The sequence below is a fragment of the Pomacea canaliculata genome, linkage group LG6 (genome assembly GCF_003073045.1).
Source record: "Pomacea canaliculata isolate SZHN2017 linkage group LG6, ASM307304v1, whole genome shotgun sequence".
In the NCBI taxonomy this organism is placed as follows: Eukaryota; Metazoa; Mollusca; class Gastropoda; order Architaenioglossa; family Ampullariidae; genus Pomacea; species Pomacea canaliculata.
The window spans coordinates 29,470,241-29,486,993 of NC_037595.1; the positions used below are offsets into that span (position 1 = coordinate 29,470,241).

Here is a 16,753-nt window from a genome sequence, read left to right on the forward strand (position 1 = left end):
GCAGCTCGTCGAACGCCGCCGACCTCGGGTCCGAGTCCCCCGATGTACCACTCCCGTGCACCCACCCAGCCTCAAACATCCTCAATAGCCTCCCCTGGCAAAAGAGAAGTGGTGCGCGGGAAAATGACACGCCGGAAGTGGCATGAAAGTGATGGCGCCTTCACACACCAGTTGGCAATCATTGACTAGGTTACCGCAGCTTATTCTTCCATTGTCGGAGGAAACCAGCGAGCAGTTTGCCCTCGCCCCCGCTTCTGTCAGACTGTAGAGCGGGACCCACATCTGTGTGCGCGCGTGCGAGAGAGAAAGAGAAAAAGAGAAAAGGATAATCTTTAAGGAGTGAATAAAACTTACATTTGAGAAACACCTCCAAGAAAAGACAAACGTATAGTTCAGAATAAACGCAAAAATAAAAACGGTATCTTGAGAGAATGTCGATGCCAGATATCAGATATAAATTATAGCAAATTGTATTGAAACAGATTTTTCAATGGTGTGAAGAGACACGCTGGGTCATTAGTGTCAAAGTGTCAAATGATACAGTAAATTATTTAACACCTACATACAGCGAGGTACACGACAGTAAACCCAGACATTATTGTGACTGTCTGTGGTAAAGTTTGTTTTAAATATACATTATTTTTTCATAAAATAAGTAAACTATAAGCTAAACTACATCGTCCTCGTCATGTTGTCATTTTAAAATTTGGACTGACATGTAGATGTTAAATTGTTACATATTTTTAAAAAGTTGATTTTGTCAGAGCTTTCTAGCATCAATGCTGTTAAATTACAATAGATAAGTTGATGTGTTTGGCAAAAATATGTCGGACTTCTCTATTATATTTTATGTGAGATATGTTTGCCACATTCCACAGCTGGTCCATGCACAAAAAAATCAAATTCCAAATTTCCGAACCCACAGTCCGAACACTTCCACTGTCACAACACATCTTATGTTCCTTCCGACCATTCAATTCCCCCTCCCCCCTAAAAAAAAATCTCCAGTTGAAAATGACACAAAGTCTCCACTTGAATATAACACAAAGTTTCCACTTCTAGGTAACACAAATATGTCCACTTGAATATAACACAAAGTTTCCACTTCTAGGTAACACAAATATGTCCACTTGAAAGTAAAACAAAGTTTTCACTGACACCGTTGCTCTTCCTGAAGTTATTTCTAATTCAGCTCTGGTTGGTGAGCCCGAGGCGGATACGACGAATAAGCGAAGATCAAACAACAAAAGTGAGGAAAAAAACCCACAAAAACCTGGAGAAAAAAGTCTTTAGCTAAATGGCAAGTTCAAAACTTAACTAACATTCTTCAAACATTAAACACACGCTCACCGAACAATCAACAAAGATACACACTCACCTCAACAGATACAAATCTGGTCAGGATGTGCCCAGTCCAGTCAAGGCTAACTTCCAATTCTGTTCAGGACTTGTTAAATAACACAAATCTGGTCAGGATGTGCACAGTCCAGTCAAGGCTAACTTCCAATTCTGTTCAGGACTTGTTAAATAACACAAATCTGGTCAGGATGTGCACAGTCCGGTCAGGACTACAACACCAAGTCGGTTCAAGACTTGTTGCAAACAAAACGTCCGGACACACTGATGACACCGAGGAGACTGTTACTTCTCCCCGCCCCCGTCAAGGAAAAACTCACACAACAACATCCCAAACACTCAAACACTCTTTCCTTTGTTCTTCGAACAAAACAACCTATCAACACCAGTTGATTAAAAAAAACCACAAAAAAAAACAAAAAAAAAAAACAAAGCCCGGCCGGCCATCCCTGTGTGGCGCGCACTCAGACAGTAATTGCTGTCTTTCAACCTCCCCCTTCCAGTTACTTTTTCCCTGTCTCCTTCCTAGCTCAAAAAAAAAAAAAACATTAAAAAATATAGCGCAGCAGGTTTGTGACATACCTCAATCTCATTTATTATTACTTTCTTTGTTTAACCGTCTGGTCAAACAGATTTCTCAAATCATGAAGTGGAGTCATATCTGGCGTCCTGTCGGTAGAGGTTGTTGCTACTAATGCACTGAAAGACTTTGCAACTTACATATCTTGTATTATTTTAATTTTAACATAATGATTATTTAAAATTGGAACTTTTGTAGTTAAAAATAATTTTTGTGCATCAACACTCTTGGCCAAACAGACAACAACAACAAAAAAAAAAAAAAGGAAAAAAAGAAAACAATGTCTAAACTTTTGACATAAAGGCACGAGAGTGATTAGTGTTCATGGAGTGGTGAAATACTAAATTAAGGATGAATGAAAACGGTCCAGCTGATATTCAGTCTGCATCAAACCTTTAAATGTCATGTCAACATCATCTTGTGTGATAATGTCTGTGGACTGCCACTTGTTTGGCAGTAACAAGTTGGTTATTTAACTAATAAGCTTTGTCCGTCAATGGAGAAGCAGCCAGAGACATTGGTGTGGAAGGAATGTGCCATGTCGCATTATGTAAAAAATACTGTCATGTTTGAAATGAGTGTAATGGCGAAGCCTGCAAGGAAAAATAACTTTGGTACACGGGAAATGGCCAAAAGCAGCTTTACATGTACGATCATCGAAACACAAATCATTTCCGGTCAGTAGGTCGCGCACGATTCTCGATTGGGTGTGGGAGCCCCTCACAGGGTGCAAACGTACCCACTCTTTGGTTTGAGATCGTCTCAAATATTGGGGGGGGGGCAAAAGGATATTCCTGCCCCCCCCCCCTGTATTTTCCTGGGGGGGGGGGCTGCCCCCGCTGCCCCCCTGGTTCCTACGCCACTGTTTAGTCGACAACACACGCTCGTCACACCTGAGTGGTTGTTAACCTGGTCAAATGATGAAAACATTTTACATGTCTTGTTTGTGTAATCTCGTTCTTATGATATCTTAAGCTATTTTTGAATGCCCATCTTTAAATTTCACCTTCTACTGTCACTTGTAGAGAACTCCTCTTTCTAGTTTATATATATATAGTCATTCAAGAAATGTACTTTCTTGTTATTTGTATGGAGAACATCTTTCTATGAGGCATTAAAAGGGGAATTTGTCCCATTCATGGGCTTATGTGAGTTATTAATCTCCAACTTAGATGCATCACGTTACCATGACAATACAACATCATTGGTTGTATAAAAATGTATGTATTAATTTATGTTATGACAACTTCTGAATTTTTTAAAAGAAATCGCAATTAATTGTTTATAATGGCTGTATTCTTTATATTGTATTTAGCCTTTTCTGCATTCTTTTATTTATTCCTTTTTCGATATTTCCATGTATCTGATTGATTCTTTGTAAGTTCTTTGTACCTTGTAGGTATGAATTCCCCTCTCAGCGCGCATTATTTATCCTATTCTGTTTAAATTAATCATATTTGTACAAGCGAACTCTTCTGTCAAACAATAAATAATTTTAAGCTAAGGAAAACGAAAAACGAATTACTTTTGCTATAATAAATCTGTAGCAAAGTTTGGGAATGAAATAATATTTGTCATGATAATACACAACTCAGCAAATTAAAAAATTATGTTATTGCGATGACACGGTTAGTAGAGTTAGATATTCGTCCAATTTAAAAAAAAAATTGTTCTCTGTCTTTTGAAGAGAATCAGTATATATGTAAATAATATTGCTAGAGAATATAACAGTAATTACAATAACACGAAAGCAATCTGAATTAAATAATAAAGAAAATACGATAAGAAAGTGTATAAAACAACATGTTCATGATGACGCAATAGAAAGAGTGAGCTCTGTTCACTGTAGGCATGGAGCTTGTGGGGCCTCAGCACCGAACACTTGCTGGCATCGTGATTGAGCTCTTCTGGTCCATGGGCCTTTACATCATCCTCTTGTTGGCCTACTTCATTCGGAAATGGAATCACTTGCAGCTGGCTTTGTCAACTGTCAGCATGATATTTATTCCAATCCTCTTGTAAGTAAAATCAAACTGACTCCTAATGTCTTGATATTTTCAGTCCTTCATTTTCTCCTTGTTTTTAGTAATACATTCTTTCATCAATATAAAAAGTGTACATCAAAATTGTTTATGATGTGCTTTGTAGTTTTATCCCGAGTCTCCCCGCTGGCTGGTGTCACGTGGTCGCAGACAGGAAGCGTCCGCCATTGAGCGTCACGCGGCCCTCGTCAACAAAGTCGTCGTGTCTGAAAAGGTCCTCAGCCTGCAAGACCTGCAGAACGACGGTCCAGGTGTCAAGTTCTGGCAACTTTTCACCCACCCACGTCTGCTAGTCCGCTGCCTCATCGTCTTCTTCAACTGGTAGGCATCCCATAATTTTTATTCCGTTTTCTTTTTGCTGAACCTCCTGCTTGTAAAGAGCGTAACGTGGGCAATCGCCATGACTGGTGATGAACAAAGAAATGATGATTGATGATGAATAATGATAGTTGACATTAGGCAATGGCTAAATACTGCTACTGATGTTGATATCGAGGATTAATGGCGGTGATTTCGGAAATGGTGTGGATGCCAACGTTGACAATGATGGTGAGAAGGAATACAGGTGTGACAATAATCGTCTGTCTACCAGGTTCGTCGTAACATGTGTTTACTATGGCCTGGGTCTGAACGTGGGCAGTCTGTCAGGTGACATCTACATGAACTTCCTGTACGCCAGCATCGCCGAGACCTTGTCCTACGTGTTGTGTCTGGTGCTGCTCAACCGCATCGGACGACGGACGCTGCACTGCTTCACCATCTCTTCCCCAGAAGCACATTTTCCCGAGTTCCTCGACCATCTCACCGGAACATGGAGATGAAGCTGAGTTTGTAAGGTGGCCAGTGGCAAATCACTGTCATGTGACCCCCAGCTTTCATGCTCGTTGACCAACGGTGACCTCGCCACCAGCTCTGTCCATTTTTCACGGTTCCTCAAAGCCCCATGGGGAGTTAATCACACCAGCGCTGTCCACACTTTCCATGTATCCTCCTCCCTGTATCTTTCCTCTTCTTCGGTATTCTCTTCTCCACTTTCCTTATTGTTTGGGCATCGTGGTGTTGATTCCCTCTCCGATTTAAAACAAATGATATCACAGATGGTTCGCCTCTTCGAAAGTGGGACGTTTGCGATTTGTTTGTGGCTGTCGAACCTTTGCAGTCAGATGTTCCGAAATGTTTGTAAAGGAGACATGCAGGACATATAAGTCACAGGGCAGAGACATTCATTTCGTCCTTTTCAGTTCGGAAAAGAATTAACTGCAGCTGATATAAATTGCATCAAGCCTTATGAAACTGATATAAAGCCTTGTGCTTACTACTTCATAGCAGCTCTCAGTTCCACGTTCGCTTGGCCCAGTGACAAGAAAAAGCTCTTCTAGGAGCCTAGAGCCAGTAAACCACTCACAGTTAGCCCACTCAATGTATCATCATCGTTATTTCCTAAGCTAGCACTGTCATAATCCACTTACCAGAAATTGGTCATGAAGCCTTTGTTGAAGCGAGACATTCAATGAGATAAAATCTGAGAGGAAGGGGAACTGCCAGGGTCGAGACTGGAACTGTTTTCCCGTCAGATGTTTCAAAGTACAGCACCCTTTCCTTTCTTTAGCAACCAGTAGGCGAGAGAAACAACAAATGTTTAGCTTAGTCTCGGGATTTTTTCTAAACCAAGTACCTCTTTGACAGCGCCATCGCTAGGACAACAAGGAAAGGACTTTCATTGAAGTTATAAGTTGTCGGTAGCCGTGAGATCAGATCCCGTCCCCAACACACCTTTTTTTTTCTTTTTTTTTTATTACCTTCTTTTCCGTACTCCCACCCGGCTAGCCTCTTGGTGACAAATTATGGGTAATGATCAGTAATGGTTATTCGATGGCCCTGCCACCCGCTCAACAAAGCTGGGTGAGGTCGGGCATGCGCACAAGGGTTGTTAACGCACCGGTGCGAGGCGGAGCGTGGCGGGTGGGTCACGTGATCGGAGTGACAAATGAGCAGCGAGGGCCCCGTGGGTCCCTGTGGGATCACCAGCAACCGCAGTTTTTAATTTAAAGGTATAAACACTTGAACTTTTCACCTTTTGTTTTACATGACTTTAAAGAAAGCAAATTAAATAAGGAAGAGTTTATTTTAAAGAAAACAATTTGATCCAAATCTGATGTTTTGTCCATGTCAGAAGGCTTCAGAAATTTCTGTTTGTGTCGTTGTCGCGTCGAGAAAGTCAATGAAAATAGAAAGATTCGTTTGTCAAGGTAGCACAGTTGGTAGACATCTTGCCTTCTGGTTACAATGGTGCCACAGCTTCAAGCATTCGTCTTCACTAGTTTTGAAACTTTATCCTCGGGCTTTTCGGCAGTCGGCTAAATTTGTTGTCAGCGACTGTTAGTATATACATTCTGGGGCCGCCTCTTTTCATTTCTTAAACAACATTCCGTGAAACACGTCTCCAACATAATTTCTTTCAGAAGTGAGCTGTATGCTCGCCAGCCCATGCTTTTGGCACAGGTACCTGCGAAAAAAAACAGTGCTAGCTGCCTGGCAAATGTCTTAGTGGCAAAAGTTTTCGTGAAAATGATGATTTTTCTTTTAAAAAAAGTTTCCTGTAGAAGCTTCTACAACAGTTTTTTCAGGGCTGTTCAAATGGTTTTTAAACTTGGGAATCCTCCAACCGTAGACAGGACCATCAAGTGTGTCTTTCGGAAGCTGGTGAGATCCCCTCAAGCTGTGTCTATCAACATGGGAATAGTTTGTGTGAGCTGCACACCTTGTCCCCAGGCCAGTTCTTAGCCCCCGCGGGGCCCGAGGCAAAGGGCATGTGCGGGGCCCTCACGCCACGATCACACGGTTTTAGTTGGGATCTAAAGTCACATATCAATCAAAAGCGCGGGGCCCCTTGAAGCGCGGGGCCCTAGGCAGATGCCTCGTCCGCCTGCCCCTAAGCACGGCCCTGGTCAGAAGCTTGATTCACCACAGAGCCTTTGACTCTCGTTCCCGTGCTTAGTGAAGACATTGGGCAGAGCTCTGAAATATTCTTTTCAATGTTTCAAACTTCGTACCCGTCTCCCAACCCTGCGCCTCCCCTGTGGGTCCAGCCCAGAGTTTGTCTTGTTAAATCGTCGACTGGCTTGTGCAAGGTGTGACCAGTCCAGCCCCACTTCCTCTTCTTGATGTCTTGGCTGCCAGGTGTTTGATTGGTTCTCTCCTACAGGTCTGTAATGGAGATCTTGTCGGGCCTTCTGATGTTGAAGATGTGGCTCACACATCTGTTGACGAATGTCTGTATCTTGTTGGGGATGGCATTTGTCACCCGCCATGTCTCAGATCATACAGAAGGACTGACTGTACATTTGTGTTAAAGATGTTGATCTTGGTGGGTAGGAGTTTGGAGTTTCAGACAGGTCGCAGGGTGTGGAATGCAAGCCTGGCTTTGATTATTCGGCTTCTTACTGACTTGCACTTTTAGAACACTTGAACTCTCTCCTTTCATCTGTTTATTATGTATAGTCCTACACTTTAATGCCTCGTTATTATGTCAAGGCTTAGTAATTACTAAAAAATATTCCTGCGTATTTTTTCCTCTTTCTTTCCTCTACCACACCTCCTAAATGATTGATTGGATCTTTCAGCTTAATTTTCTTTTTTTTTTTCGTTCTGTGTAGCTAGTTACTTTTTATAGGACAATAGCAGTACCTAAGTCAGTGAACTTAAGCAATGGCAATAAAGGTTTTCTCGTAGATGTTTGAGATTATGAATCTTTTACAACCTCGATCTCTTTGAAGGCGTGTGTTGTGTTATTGTAATCTACACTTGACGAAGCTTCTTCGGGTTAGAAATGAGTCCATAATTATTGTCATTGTCATTTTTATGAACTTCTTGTTTGTTTACAGTTTAGCATTTAAACCCTGTTTTCGCTGTTTTAAACACAACAGTGCCATGAAGACAGATTGAAACACACACACACATAGAACCACGCACATATAATGTCCAAGCTAAAAATAAATTAAATTAAACAGAAAAGCTGGAAGGAAGTTATCTCCAGGTATTTTGAGCAAGTAATCTGTGTGTATGTTGATGTATTCAGTTTAGAAGAAAATAGTGCCAAGCTAAGAAACAGGAAGATAAGACAGAAGTTTTCAAGAGCTGACCAATGTTTTGAAACAAAAACTTACAAGTGAAAAGAATAAAGGTGAACAATGTACTTTATTAGTGGTAAATAACAAAAATAAAAAAGATAACAAACTCCAGCGTGTCTTTTTCCGCGACCATGACAGTTCTGAATTCAGTTCATCTTGATTCCTTGATAGTTCTGGCGACAAGCATCGATATTTTTTTGAACCAAAAAAAAAAAAAAAAACCCAACACTTTTTAGATGATTATACAGAGAAATGCTGACATGTCAATGTTCCGGATGAAACTGGTCTCTGTACAGATTCTCAGAGTTTTCTTAGAGTTCGTTAAATGCAGGTTTTCCCCTTTATCCCATCATGCAGCAGGTCACAATACCAGCGCCATGTCCAGTCTCAGATGCCTCCTTCTTCATCCCCACCATTGGAGGAGGACTGCGACCATCGAGCCTACTGCTGACCTGGGTTGGCTGTTGATGGAGGTTCAGTTGCCTGGGGAGGGTCTGATGAAATTTCTTCTGATGAATCTGATTCAGCTGATGAAGGAGACCCAGTGCGACCTCCCCTGTGTGCATGTGACCCGGTGTGACGTGCCCCTGACGGAGTTGGTCGCGTGCGTTCTCCTGACGAGGGTGATCCAGTGCCACGTTTTCAGAGGAACCTCGACCGCCGGGTCCACCCTTTTCTTCCTTCCTACCACCAGCCTGCACATACACAAAAACAGTTCTTGAGGTTTTGAAATCCTTGCGGAATACTTTGCCATAATATCTATCTAACTTAAACACGCTGTTGAAATAAATGAAAAAGTGGAATATTCAACAAAATATTTTACAGCAAAATCAAACATTACACATGATTTTTCAGAATCTAAATTTGTAGAGGTAAGAAAGAATTAAAGATGTACTATAAAGAAGAAAATCACATAGAAAGAAACTTCCTGGAAACTGGACGCTGCTCCACGAAATGTATTGACTCATTTTGGAAAAAAAATAAAATAAAAAGAAGAAAAAATAAAACAAAACAAAAACAAAACAAACAAAACAAAAAAAAACAAAAAACAAAACAAAAAACCCAAACAAATCCAAGTTGAAGAGCCGGTCACAATATCGTTCACAAAGCAAGTGTTCTTCTCGCTCCGGCAGTTTCAGTTCGACCATAAAAGCCAAAGAAAATTTTCCGATTTTAAAGCCTAACCTATTACAGCGCACTTTATCAATGATTTGATGACTTCTCACCTGAACCTAACATCAAAATAAATGCACAGGTAAACATTTATTGCTTAGTTTGTGATTTGACTAGGTGAACCACTTACCAAGACGACTGCCACACAGAGCAGGACACCGAGTACCAGCAGGGACAGCTTCATGGTGAGAGTCTGAGGTCTGTAAGCAGGTGGTCACAGGACTGTTGCTATGCTGTACAGCAAATACTAATGATGGCGAGCTGATCGACAACACCCGGCTTTTATATCAAACAGCTCGTGACTTGCCCCCACCCCATATTCCCTCCATCCGCCACCCCGCCACAACAAGCTTCAGCCACACCTTCCTCAGGTTTCCACCCCAAATCTTGTATTATTTACTTCCCTCATCGCGCCAGTATCCACCCCTCCACCCCAAAGGTCAGCAAATGGGTGGCTGTGGTCTCTGTGAATCATCGATCAGTGCAGAAATGCAGAGTGAGCTATTCAGGGTGCAGGCAGACACGTTGACAGGTTTGCTGACGCAGTCTTGACAACGGCACGAATACACGGGTAGCTGTTGAGGGTACAACGAGGATTTAATTTATTTAGTATTGCTAGTCACAAACCTAAACCAAAATTTCTCAACTCCTAAGTTCACATTCAACTGCTTAACAAGGGTGTATAATCTTTAAACCAAATAAAGGAATAAAGGGGTGGCTTTAGGTCACGAGGTCAAATGTCAGTGTTGTTGTGGCCTGTATACGTCAGTGGAATAACAACACTGGTGTTAGTAAATAGTCGTTAAGGTATGGGTGGGGGCAACTGCGAGGGTGAAAAGACTTCCAGTGACGTATAAACAAACAAAGGTGGAGGCAGTGATGCGTCACATGCGTCATTGGTGAGTAAAAGTCATGTGGACGGTGCAGGTCAAAGGTCGGGCAGTGCTGAAAGGCAGGTCGTGATGTTTTGGGGTAGACCGCCTGTGTCTGAAATCGGGTACACACGCAAGAGGAGAACTGAATTTTTACGATTCTGGGGCAGAAGTGTTGTTGTGGTCTTGTTTCCAAGCTTCCCTCTGTCACGCAAGGAGCAGAACATCGTGACTGAGGTCGTCTGCACTCTGTCGGTTACAGAAAATCGAAGGAACACAGTGGTTTCGTACACGTGGCCTGTCAGCTTATCAATCTAGAACATAGACTCCGCAATCCCACATCTTTTTATCAACAACTGTATCAACAACAGGAATCGAACCCTGGTCCCACTGGTAGAGGGGACACGATGAGGCAGACACGATGTCAATACAAGGAGACGCAGTACAGACAGGACAGAGAGTGCATTGTTCACAGAGCTAGACCAAGGGCCAAAAGCAACCTAGAGCACGAACATTAAGTTTGATGAAAGTAAAAAGCGATTTTAAAAGACGAAGTGATTCGTGCCTGACATATCAAGCACGTGGAGGAAATACATAAAAAAAATCTCCGTAATTCGACGAGAGCTTCAGCAAGTGCAAGACAAAAATGTCTGTTTACAGAAACGACAGAGACAGATTGATGATCTTGAAAGCAAATAAATGGTCTAGACACAGGTAAAAATAACAAGGATGACATTTGTAAACTCCAGGCCTACACACCAGATCTTGGACTTACACCTTTAGACAGGTAGATAAACCCACGGCTCTTACACGGATCAGAAAAATTGGTTTTACGAACTTTCCAGTCAAAAAAGTACATACTTTCATGCTGAAAAAATTTTCATTGTCAGTTCTAAGTCCTCAGACGATAATGCCGACGGTGACACAGGTAGATGTCCCTTTATATGTGCATTTTAAAGCCTCATGATACGATATTGGTTACACAGGACGAGACTTGACCCCCAACAGACTTCCATTTGAAGCTTAGAATAGTCTGCTTGAGCCTCATGATACAGGGGGAGTGTGTTGGGCGTCTGGAGGCACCTGTGGGGCTTTGGTGATGTCTGCGAGAATCAAGGTGTGAAAAATTTGGCAAACTTCATGTGTTCAACAACCTCTTGTTGACTGTCGTAAACAAGACTGATATTGTCATGTTACAGAGGGCACTAAGTTTGATGTTTATGTGAATTTTAAGTCGAAATTGCACGTGGAACCTAAGTTATACTTTCTTAATAACAAGACTGTAATAGAAGCTCTGATGAGATTATGGATGGGAATATCTAACAACCCACAAATACAGATATACAACAGCTCTAGTGAAAGATTTGGAACTCTTTGTCATACCTGACAAGATGATGAAATGCACCTTTTGCAATCTATTTAGCTTGAAGACTTAAGACGTAGATTGCTGCATTAAAATACTGAACTCACCAAACTGACTGTACCCGCTCACCCTGCTCAATGATGCATCACACCCCGCTTGTCTACCCAGATATCCTGACCACTGCTTCCAACCACGTAGAACTAATAATTAAACCAGTAACTAAATGAAGACAAATATTTTCATTTTTATAGTCTACTGATGCAAATTATTATTGGAACTTTTATTAACATGTATGATTTGAACTGTAACATTTCGTGTTTAAAATTATGTGAGTTGTGCTTAATGTACTCGTTATAGAGGCCTCATGGCCTATAAACAATAAAAAAAACTTTGGTTCTTCGTCTCTCTCTCTCTCTTGTCCTCACACGTGTGTCCTTCCAAACTCGTTAAGACATTGTTCTGTAAGAGTGTTTGTTGACAGGCATGTAGAATAGAAGACAGGACAGCAGACACTGACACATGGAGTATATGAAGTAAAGACAACGGACACATTTTAAAATACAAATTCAATGCACAGAAATATAGGCGTACAAGAAAAAATAAATCAAAGACTTATTCAGTTTCATTTCTCTTTATTAAGTAGTCTAAGAAAGCATGCATGGAAAGGACAGAAGCTTGTTTTCAGAAAGTGTAGATGTCTTGGCAATCCTGTCTTTCGACTTCTTATGGAACTTCGTTATCAATACAGAACAGTGCAGGTTTGAAGGAAGATGTGTTAGATGAGATTGGTTTCTGGACAAGTTTGGGCACTCGAGTTTATGAGATGATGTGTAAGGTTTGTTGCATGCAGGGTTCCCTTGCCAAAGCTTGCTGCAGATGGTGAGCATCGTACTGTATGCTCTTCACAGGAGGCGTCCACATCATTACACTGGTGGTGGAGGAGGGGTTCTGGGAGGATTCCCTGATGGAGGAGTCCCAGTGGGCTGGGGAGGCGTCCCTGATCCTCTAGGAGGTTTTTCATCAGAAGGTGGTCCCTGAGGTGGTTGTCCATCAGCAGGTGGTCCTTGAGGTGGTCGTTCATCAGCAGGTGGTCCTTGAGGTGGTCGTCCATCAGCAGGTGGTCCTTGAGGTGGTCGTCCATCAGCAGGTGGTCCTTGAGGTGGTTGTCCTTGAGGATTTTGTACGTCAGGTGGTGGTCTGTTAGGAGGCTTTGCCTGCACCAGACATTATATTTACAAGGTTTAAAATGCGACTTTTTTTGTCTGTAATTACCATCTATCCCTCTCCTGTAATACGTTGGAAACAAGAGAAATAATACGTTGGAAACAAAATAATTTCTTGTTTGAAGTAAAATTCTTAAGTTTTAAAATCATATTCATTACAGGTCAAAGAAATTAAATTACACCGTACTCTAAACATGTTTTAAGATGGCAGAAGATTCAGTTGTCTACAATTATGTGTGTGAGAGGGAAAGGGACTGGAGGTGAGAAAGCAACTTGTTGAACATGACTTCAAGCCTCTGTTTAGTTTTGTTTGTAGGTTTGCAAAGCAGGCAAAAGAAAGAAATGTTGAACATGAAATCTCCAGAAAGACTTCTTATTACACACATACATTTTATATTGATAAATTTGTACTGAGAGGCTAGAACTAGACATTATTATTATTGCTACAGATCTTTAGATATGCTTCTGCCGTATATTACAATAGTTCTCAGAAAAGATGGAGCTAAAAGGAGAAAAGAAAACAATAGACAGCGTGAACCACTTACCAAGACGAGCGCCACACATAGCAGGACACCGAGTACCAGGAGGGACAGCTTCATGGTGAGAGCTTGAGGTCTGAGGATCGTTGTCGTACCTTAGAGTAGAGGTGCAAGGATGCCTGGCTTTCGGACAGAATTCGGCTTTTATATCAAACGGTTCGTGAGCCAACCCCCCATATCTCCCCCTACCCACCGTTACTCAACCGCAACAGGCTTCAGGGTGCTGACAAACCTATCCACTCCTATCTCTTTCAGAAAGCTTTTTTTGCTTAGTCAAACCGACCTCCATCCCCCCTTTCTATTGTACCCGAGGTTGGAATTGGAGCTTCCATGCTCTTGAGGGTGCAGTCTCTGTGACGGGTACCTAGAGACAAAGCGACCACAGGCTGTACCCGATAGCCCTGATAATCACTCTGTCGGGTAGGTAGGTGCGCTGACATTCATTCCTCACGCTCGAAAATAAATTTCCAGTATGCCAAACAATCAAACGCAGTAAAAGCTGCAACATTCGCCGAGATAGTGAATATTCTCGGACTGGGTCAAAGTCCAAGGGTCATGTAAGGATAATAATTTTGTACCATCGTACCACTCGCGTTGTCAGTGTGAAAAGGACACGTGCGTGAGGAATTGGAAGCTAGTATGATCACATGACAATGACGCATAGACAGACAAAGCTGGAGGCAGTCAAGCGTTACATGCGTCACCGGTGAGTCAACGTCACACGGACGCTGCAGGTCAGAGGTCAGGCAGCCATTACCGCCCCAATGGGAGATCGTGACGCTTCCTTCCGCTCGCAGCACCTCGGGTAGACCACCTCTGTCCAACATCGGGTGCAAAGAAATCATTCGTGCAAGAGCGGATTTTTCCGGTCACGATGCGGTCTGACAAATAGTTTTAAAAAGTACGAATGTACCCGTTCGTCCCGATCATTGCTCTTTCCCGCAAGAAGCAGTGGAGCGCACAAGAAAGGCAACCCAAGGTTGATGTCTAGGCGGAGTAGTTGGTTGTCGGCCCTTGCCAGAAACTGAATGGTGCCGTAGGTACGGCTAGAACCAAAAATTCACACATTTTTAGATGCTTTTGGTTTGGGTAACACATTAAATAGTACAAATTAGTTATAAAAGCTTTTTTTCTTTACAGGCAGGAGATAATCGGTGTAAAAGAGGATGTTAGTAGTCGGTTAGTCAGCTTTGATCTCAGTGTCACAACATTTGTTTGTCTCCATATACTGGTGTTCGATCTGTTCAACTACCTGATCATTCCAGTGCGATGAATTAAAGGTCAAAGAAGAAATGAATGCTTTCGATATTTATTTGCGTTACAATATTTTATTTTTTAAAATGAAAAGAACTCATAACTGGTCCTTTAAATACTCGTGTTCTTGTTCTGGTTAATATAGTGTTATTTTTCTGGTTAACATAGTAATGTCATTAAAATTGTGATATTTTTACAGGTAAGGCACATTTCAAGGGGTTCTTAGAAAAACTGTATTCTCTCTTTCAAATTGTCCTCGTCTGCTGGATCAGTCGAAGATTTAAGAAGAATTGTGTATCTCTCTGAAGTAAATAGGTCTGACAGTGGAGACAGAATCACATCTTCATCTTGGTCAGTGAGCTGCTACCATTGTGAAAGAAACTTGTAACTTTGACTTTGCGACTGTTCTGTGTAAAGCTTGTGAAGAAAGCTGAATGTTTATCTTGGCCACACCATTGTCCAGATTAGGGGAAGAACACTTCAGGATTATCTTTGGACTTGGTCAGTCCAAATTTGGAGAAGAAACCTCCAGGTTGTCGTGGTCGCCTGGATGCGTCCAATGTTAGGGAAAAATACATGGATTTATTCTGTCCATTCACAAGAAGTTTGTAAATAAACTTGTAAGCTGATGCTGATCAATAATTTCTCCAGGGTTAGGGCGAGGAAAAGAAGTTCATTAACTCATTCTAACCTAATCTTGTCCTTAATGGTGTGCCTGACCAGATTTATGGAAGGATCATTCAGATTGGGCGTGTTTAATCCAAATTTTGAATTTGGGTTAGGGTTATCTGGAAGCATATTAAGCATATTTTGGTCAGTCGAACCAGTAGGACATACCAGGGAAATGAATTCTGCAGGGTTTATCTTTGCCGTAACCTTGTCCAGAAACATCGACGAATCGTGTTTCTTGGGGAATATTTGAAAAAGGAAAGGGAAAAGGAGCCTTTTGGGTTTTCTGATTGGTCTGTCTGGAGCAGGCATCTACAGGCTTATCTTGGTCGTAACATTGTACAAAGAAATAATTAGGTTTCTCTTGTGAATTGTTGTGGGTAAAGTTAAAAGAAGAAAAATTGTGAATGTTCTGTTATTGGAAGCATGAGAGGAATCCTGGAGGTTTCATTTTGCTTCCATCGAACCATTTACGAATCTCTTATGAGTTGTTGTGGGTAAAGTTAAAAGGAAGATTGGGGACATTCTGCTGTCCGAAGCCTACGAATCCTGGTGGTTTCATTTTGCTTCCATCGAACCAATTATGCTTTGATTGTGAGTTGTTGTCGGTAAGTTAAAAGAAGGAAGATTGGGGACATTCTGCTGTCCGAAGCCTACGAATCCTGGTGGTTTCATTTTGCTTGCCATCGAACCACTTATGCTGCTCTTGTGAGTTGTTAGTAAAGTTAAAAGAAGAAATATTGTTGACATTCTGGTGTCCGAAGCCGAAGAATCCAGGTGGTTTCATTTTATTTCCATCGAACCATTTATGAATCTCTTGTGAGTTGTTTTGTGAGTTGTTGTCGGTAAAGTTAGGAGAAGAAAGATTGTGGACATTCTGGTGTCCGAAGCCGAAGAATCCTGGTGGTTTCATTTTATTGCCATCGAACCATTTATGATTCTCTTGTGAGTTGTTTTGTGAGTTGTTGTCGGTAAAGTTAGGAGAAGAAAGATTGTGGACATTCTGGTGTCCGAAGCCGAAGAATCCTGGAGTTGTTTTGTGAGTTGTTGTCGGTAAAGTTAAAAGAAAGATTGTGGACATTCTGGTGTCCGAAGCCGAAGAATCCTGGTGGTTTCATTTTGTTGCCATTGAACCATTTGTGCTTCGGTTGTGAGTTGTTGTGGGTGAAACCTGCTGGTCCATTTTTCTTGCCATCGTGGCTGAACTTTGGAAATGCACGTGCTCTCTTCTCACCCTTGTTATATCCTCTGAAGTGATCACGAAAGCCTTTCCATTTTTCTCTGTCGTATCCTTTTCCGAGGTTTCGTTTGCCACCTTTAGAATTCTCGCCATTCGAGTCCTCAGTGGGGGCGCTGCTGCTCTGTCGGAAGTCTCGATGGTTTCGTTTCTTCTGGAACTAGAAATGTCTACCTCAGAATTATTGAGACCTTTGATTTCTCCGGTATAGTTCCTGTCTTCTTGGAGATAATCGCTGTTTCTTCTTTGTATTTCGTCACCTTTTCCATCTTTGGAACCTGAGCGATGACCATTAGATTTACTATCACCCATGTC

At 41.8% G+C, this 16,753-nt stretch overlaps 2 protein-coding genes across 2 annotated transcripts; both read right to left on the reverse strand.

Moving 5' to 3' along the window:
- Window positions 1-8,156: 8,156 nt before the first annotated feature.
- Window positions 8,157-9,579, reverse strand: LOC112567195. The gene is made up of 2 exons (XM_025243796.1): window positions 9,412-9,579; window positions 8,157-8,803 (listed from the first exon to the last, which is right to left on the reverse strand). The coding sequence occupies exons 1-2, from the start codon at window positions 9,463-9,465 to the stop codon at window positions 8,450-8,452; spliced, it is 408 nt and encodes a 135-aa protein (XP_025099581.1). The 5' UTR covers window positions 9,466-9,579; the 3' UTR covers window positions 8,157-8,449.
- Window positions 9,580-12,131: 2,552 nt separating this feature from the next.
- On the reverse strand, window positions 12,132-16,234 carry LOC112567088 (proline-rich protein HaeIII subfamily 1-like). Its single transcript, XM_025243636.1, has 2 exons — window positions 13,285-16,234; window positions 12,132-12,730 (listed from the first exon to the last, which is right to left on the reverse strand). The coding sequence occupies exons 1-2, from the start codon at window positions 13,336-13,338 to the stop codon at window positions 12,440-12,442; spliced, it is 345 nt and encodes a 114-aa protein (XP_025099421.1). The 5' UTR covers window positions 13,339-16,234; the 3' UTR covers window positions 12,132-12,439.
- Window positions 16,235-16,753: the final 519 nt, after the last annotated feature.

Coding starts and splice junctions, on each gene's coding strand:
- LOC112567195 (XM_025243796.1), bottom strand. CDS start 9,465: ATGAAGCTGTCCCTGCTGGTACTCGGTGTCCTGCTCTGTGTGGCAGTC. Junction 8,804..9,411: donor TCTGTGTGGCAGTCGTCTTG/GTAAGTGGTTCA, acceptor GTGTATGTGCAG/GCTGGTGGTAGGAAGGAAGA.
- LOC112567088 (XM_025243636.1), bottom strand. CDS start 13,338: ATGAAGCTGTCCCTCCTGGTACTCGGTGTCCTGCTATGTGTGGCGCTC. Junction 12,731..13,284: donor TATGTGTGGCGCTCGTCTTG/GTAAGTGGTTCA, acceptor TGTCTGGTGCAG/GCAAAGCCTCCTAACAGACC.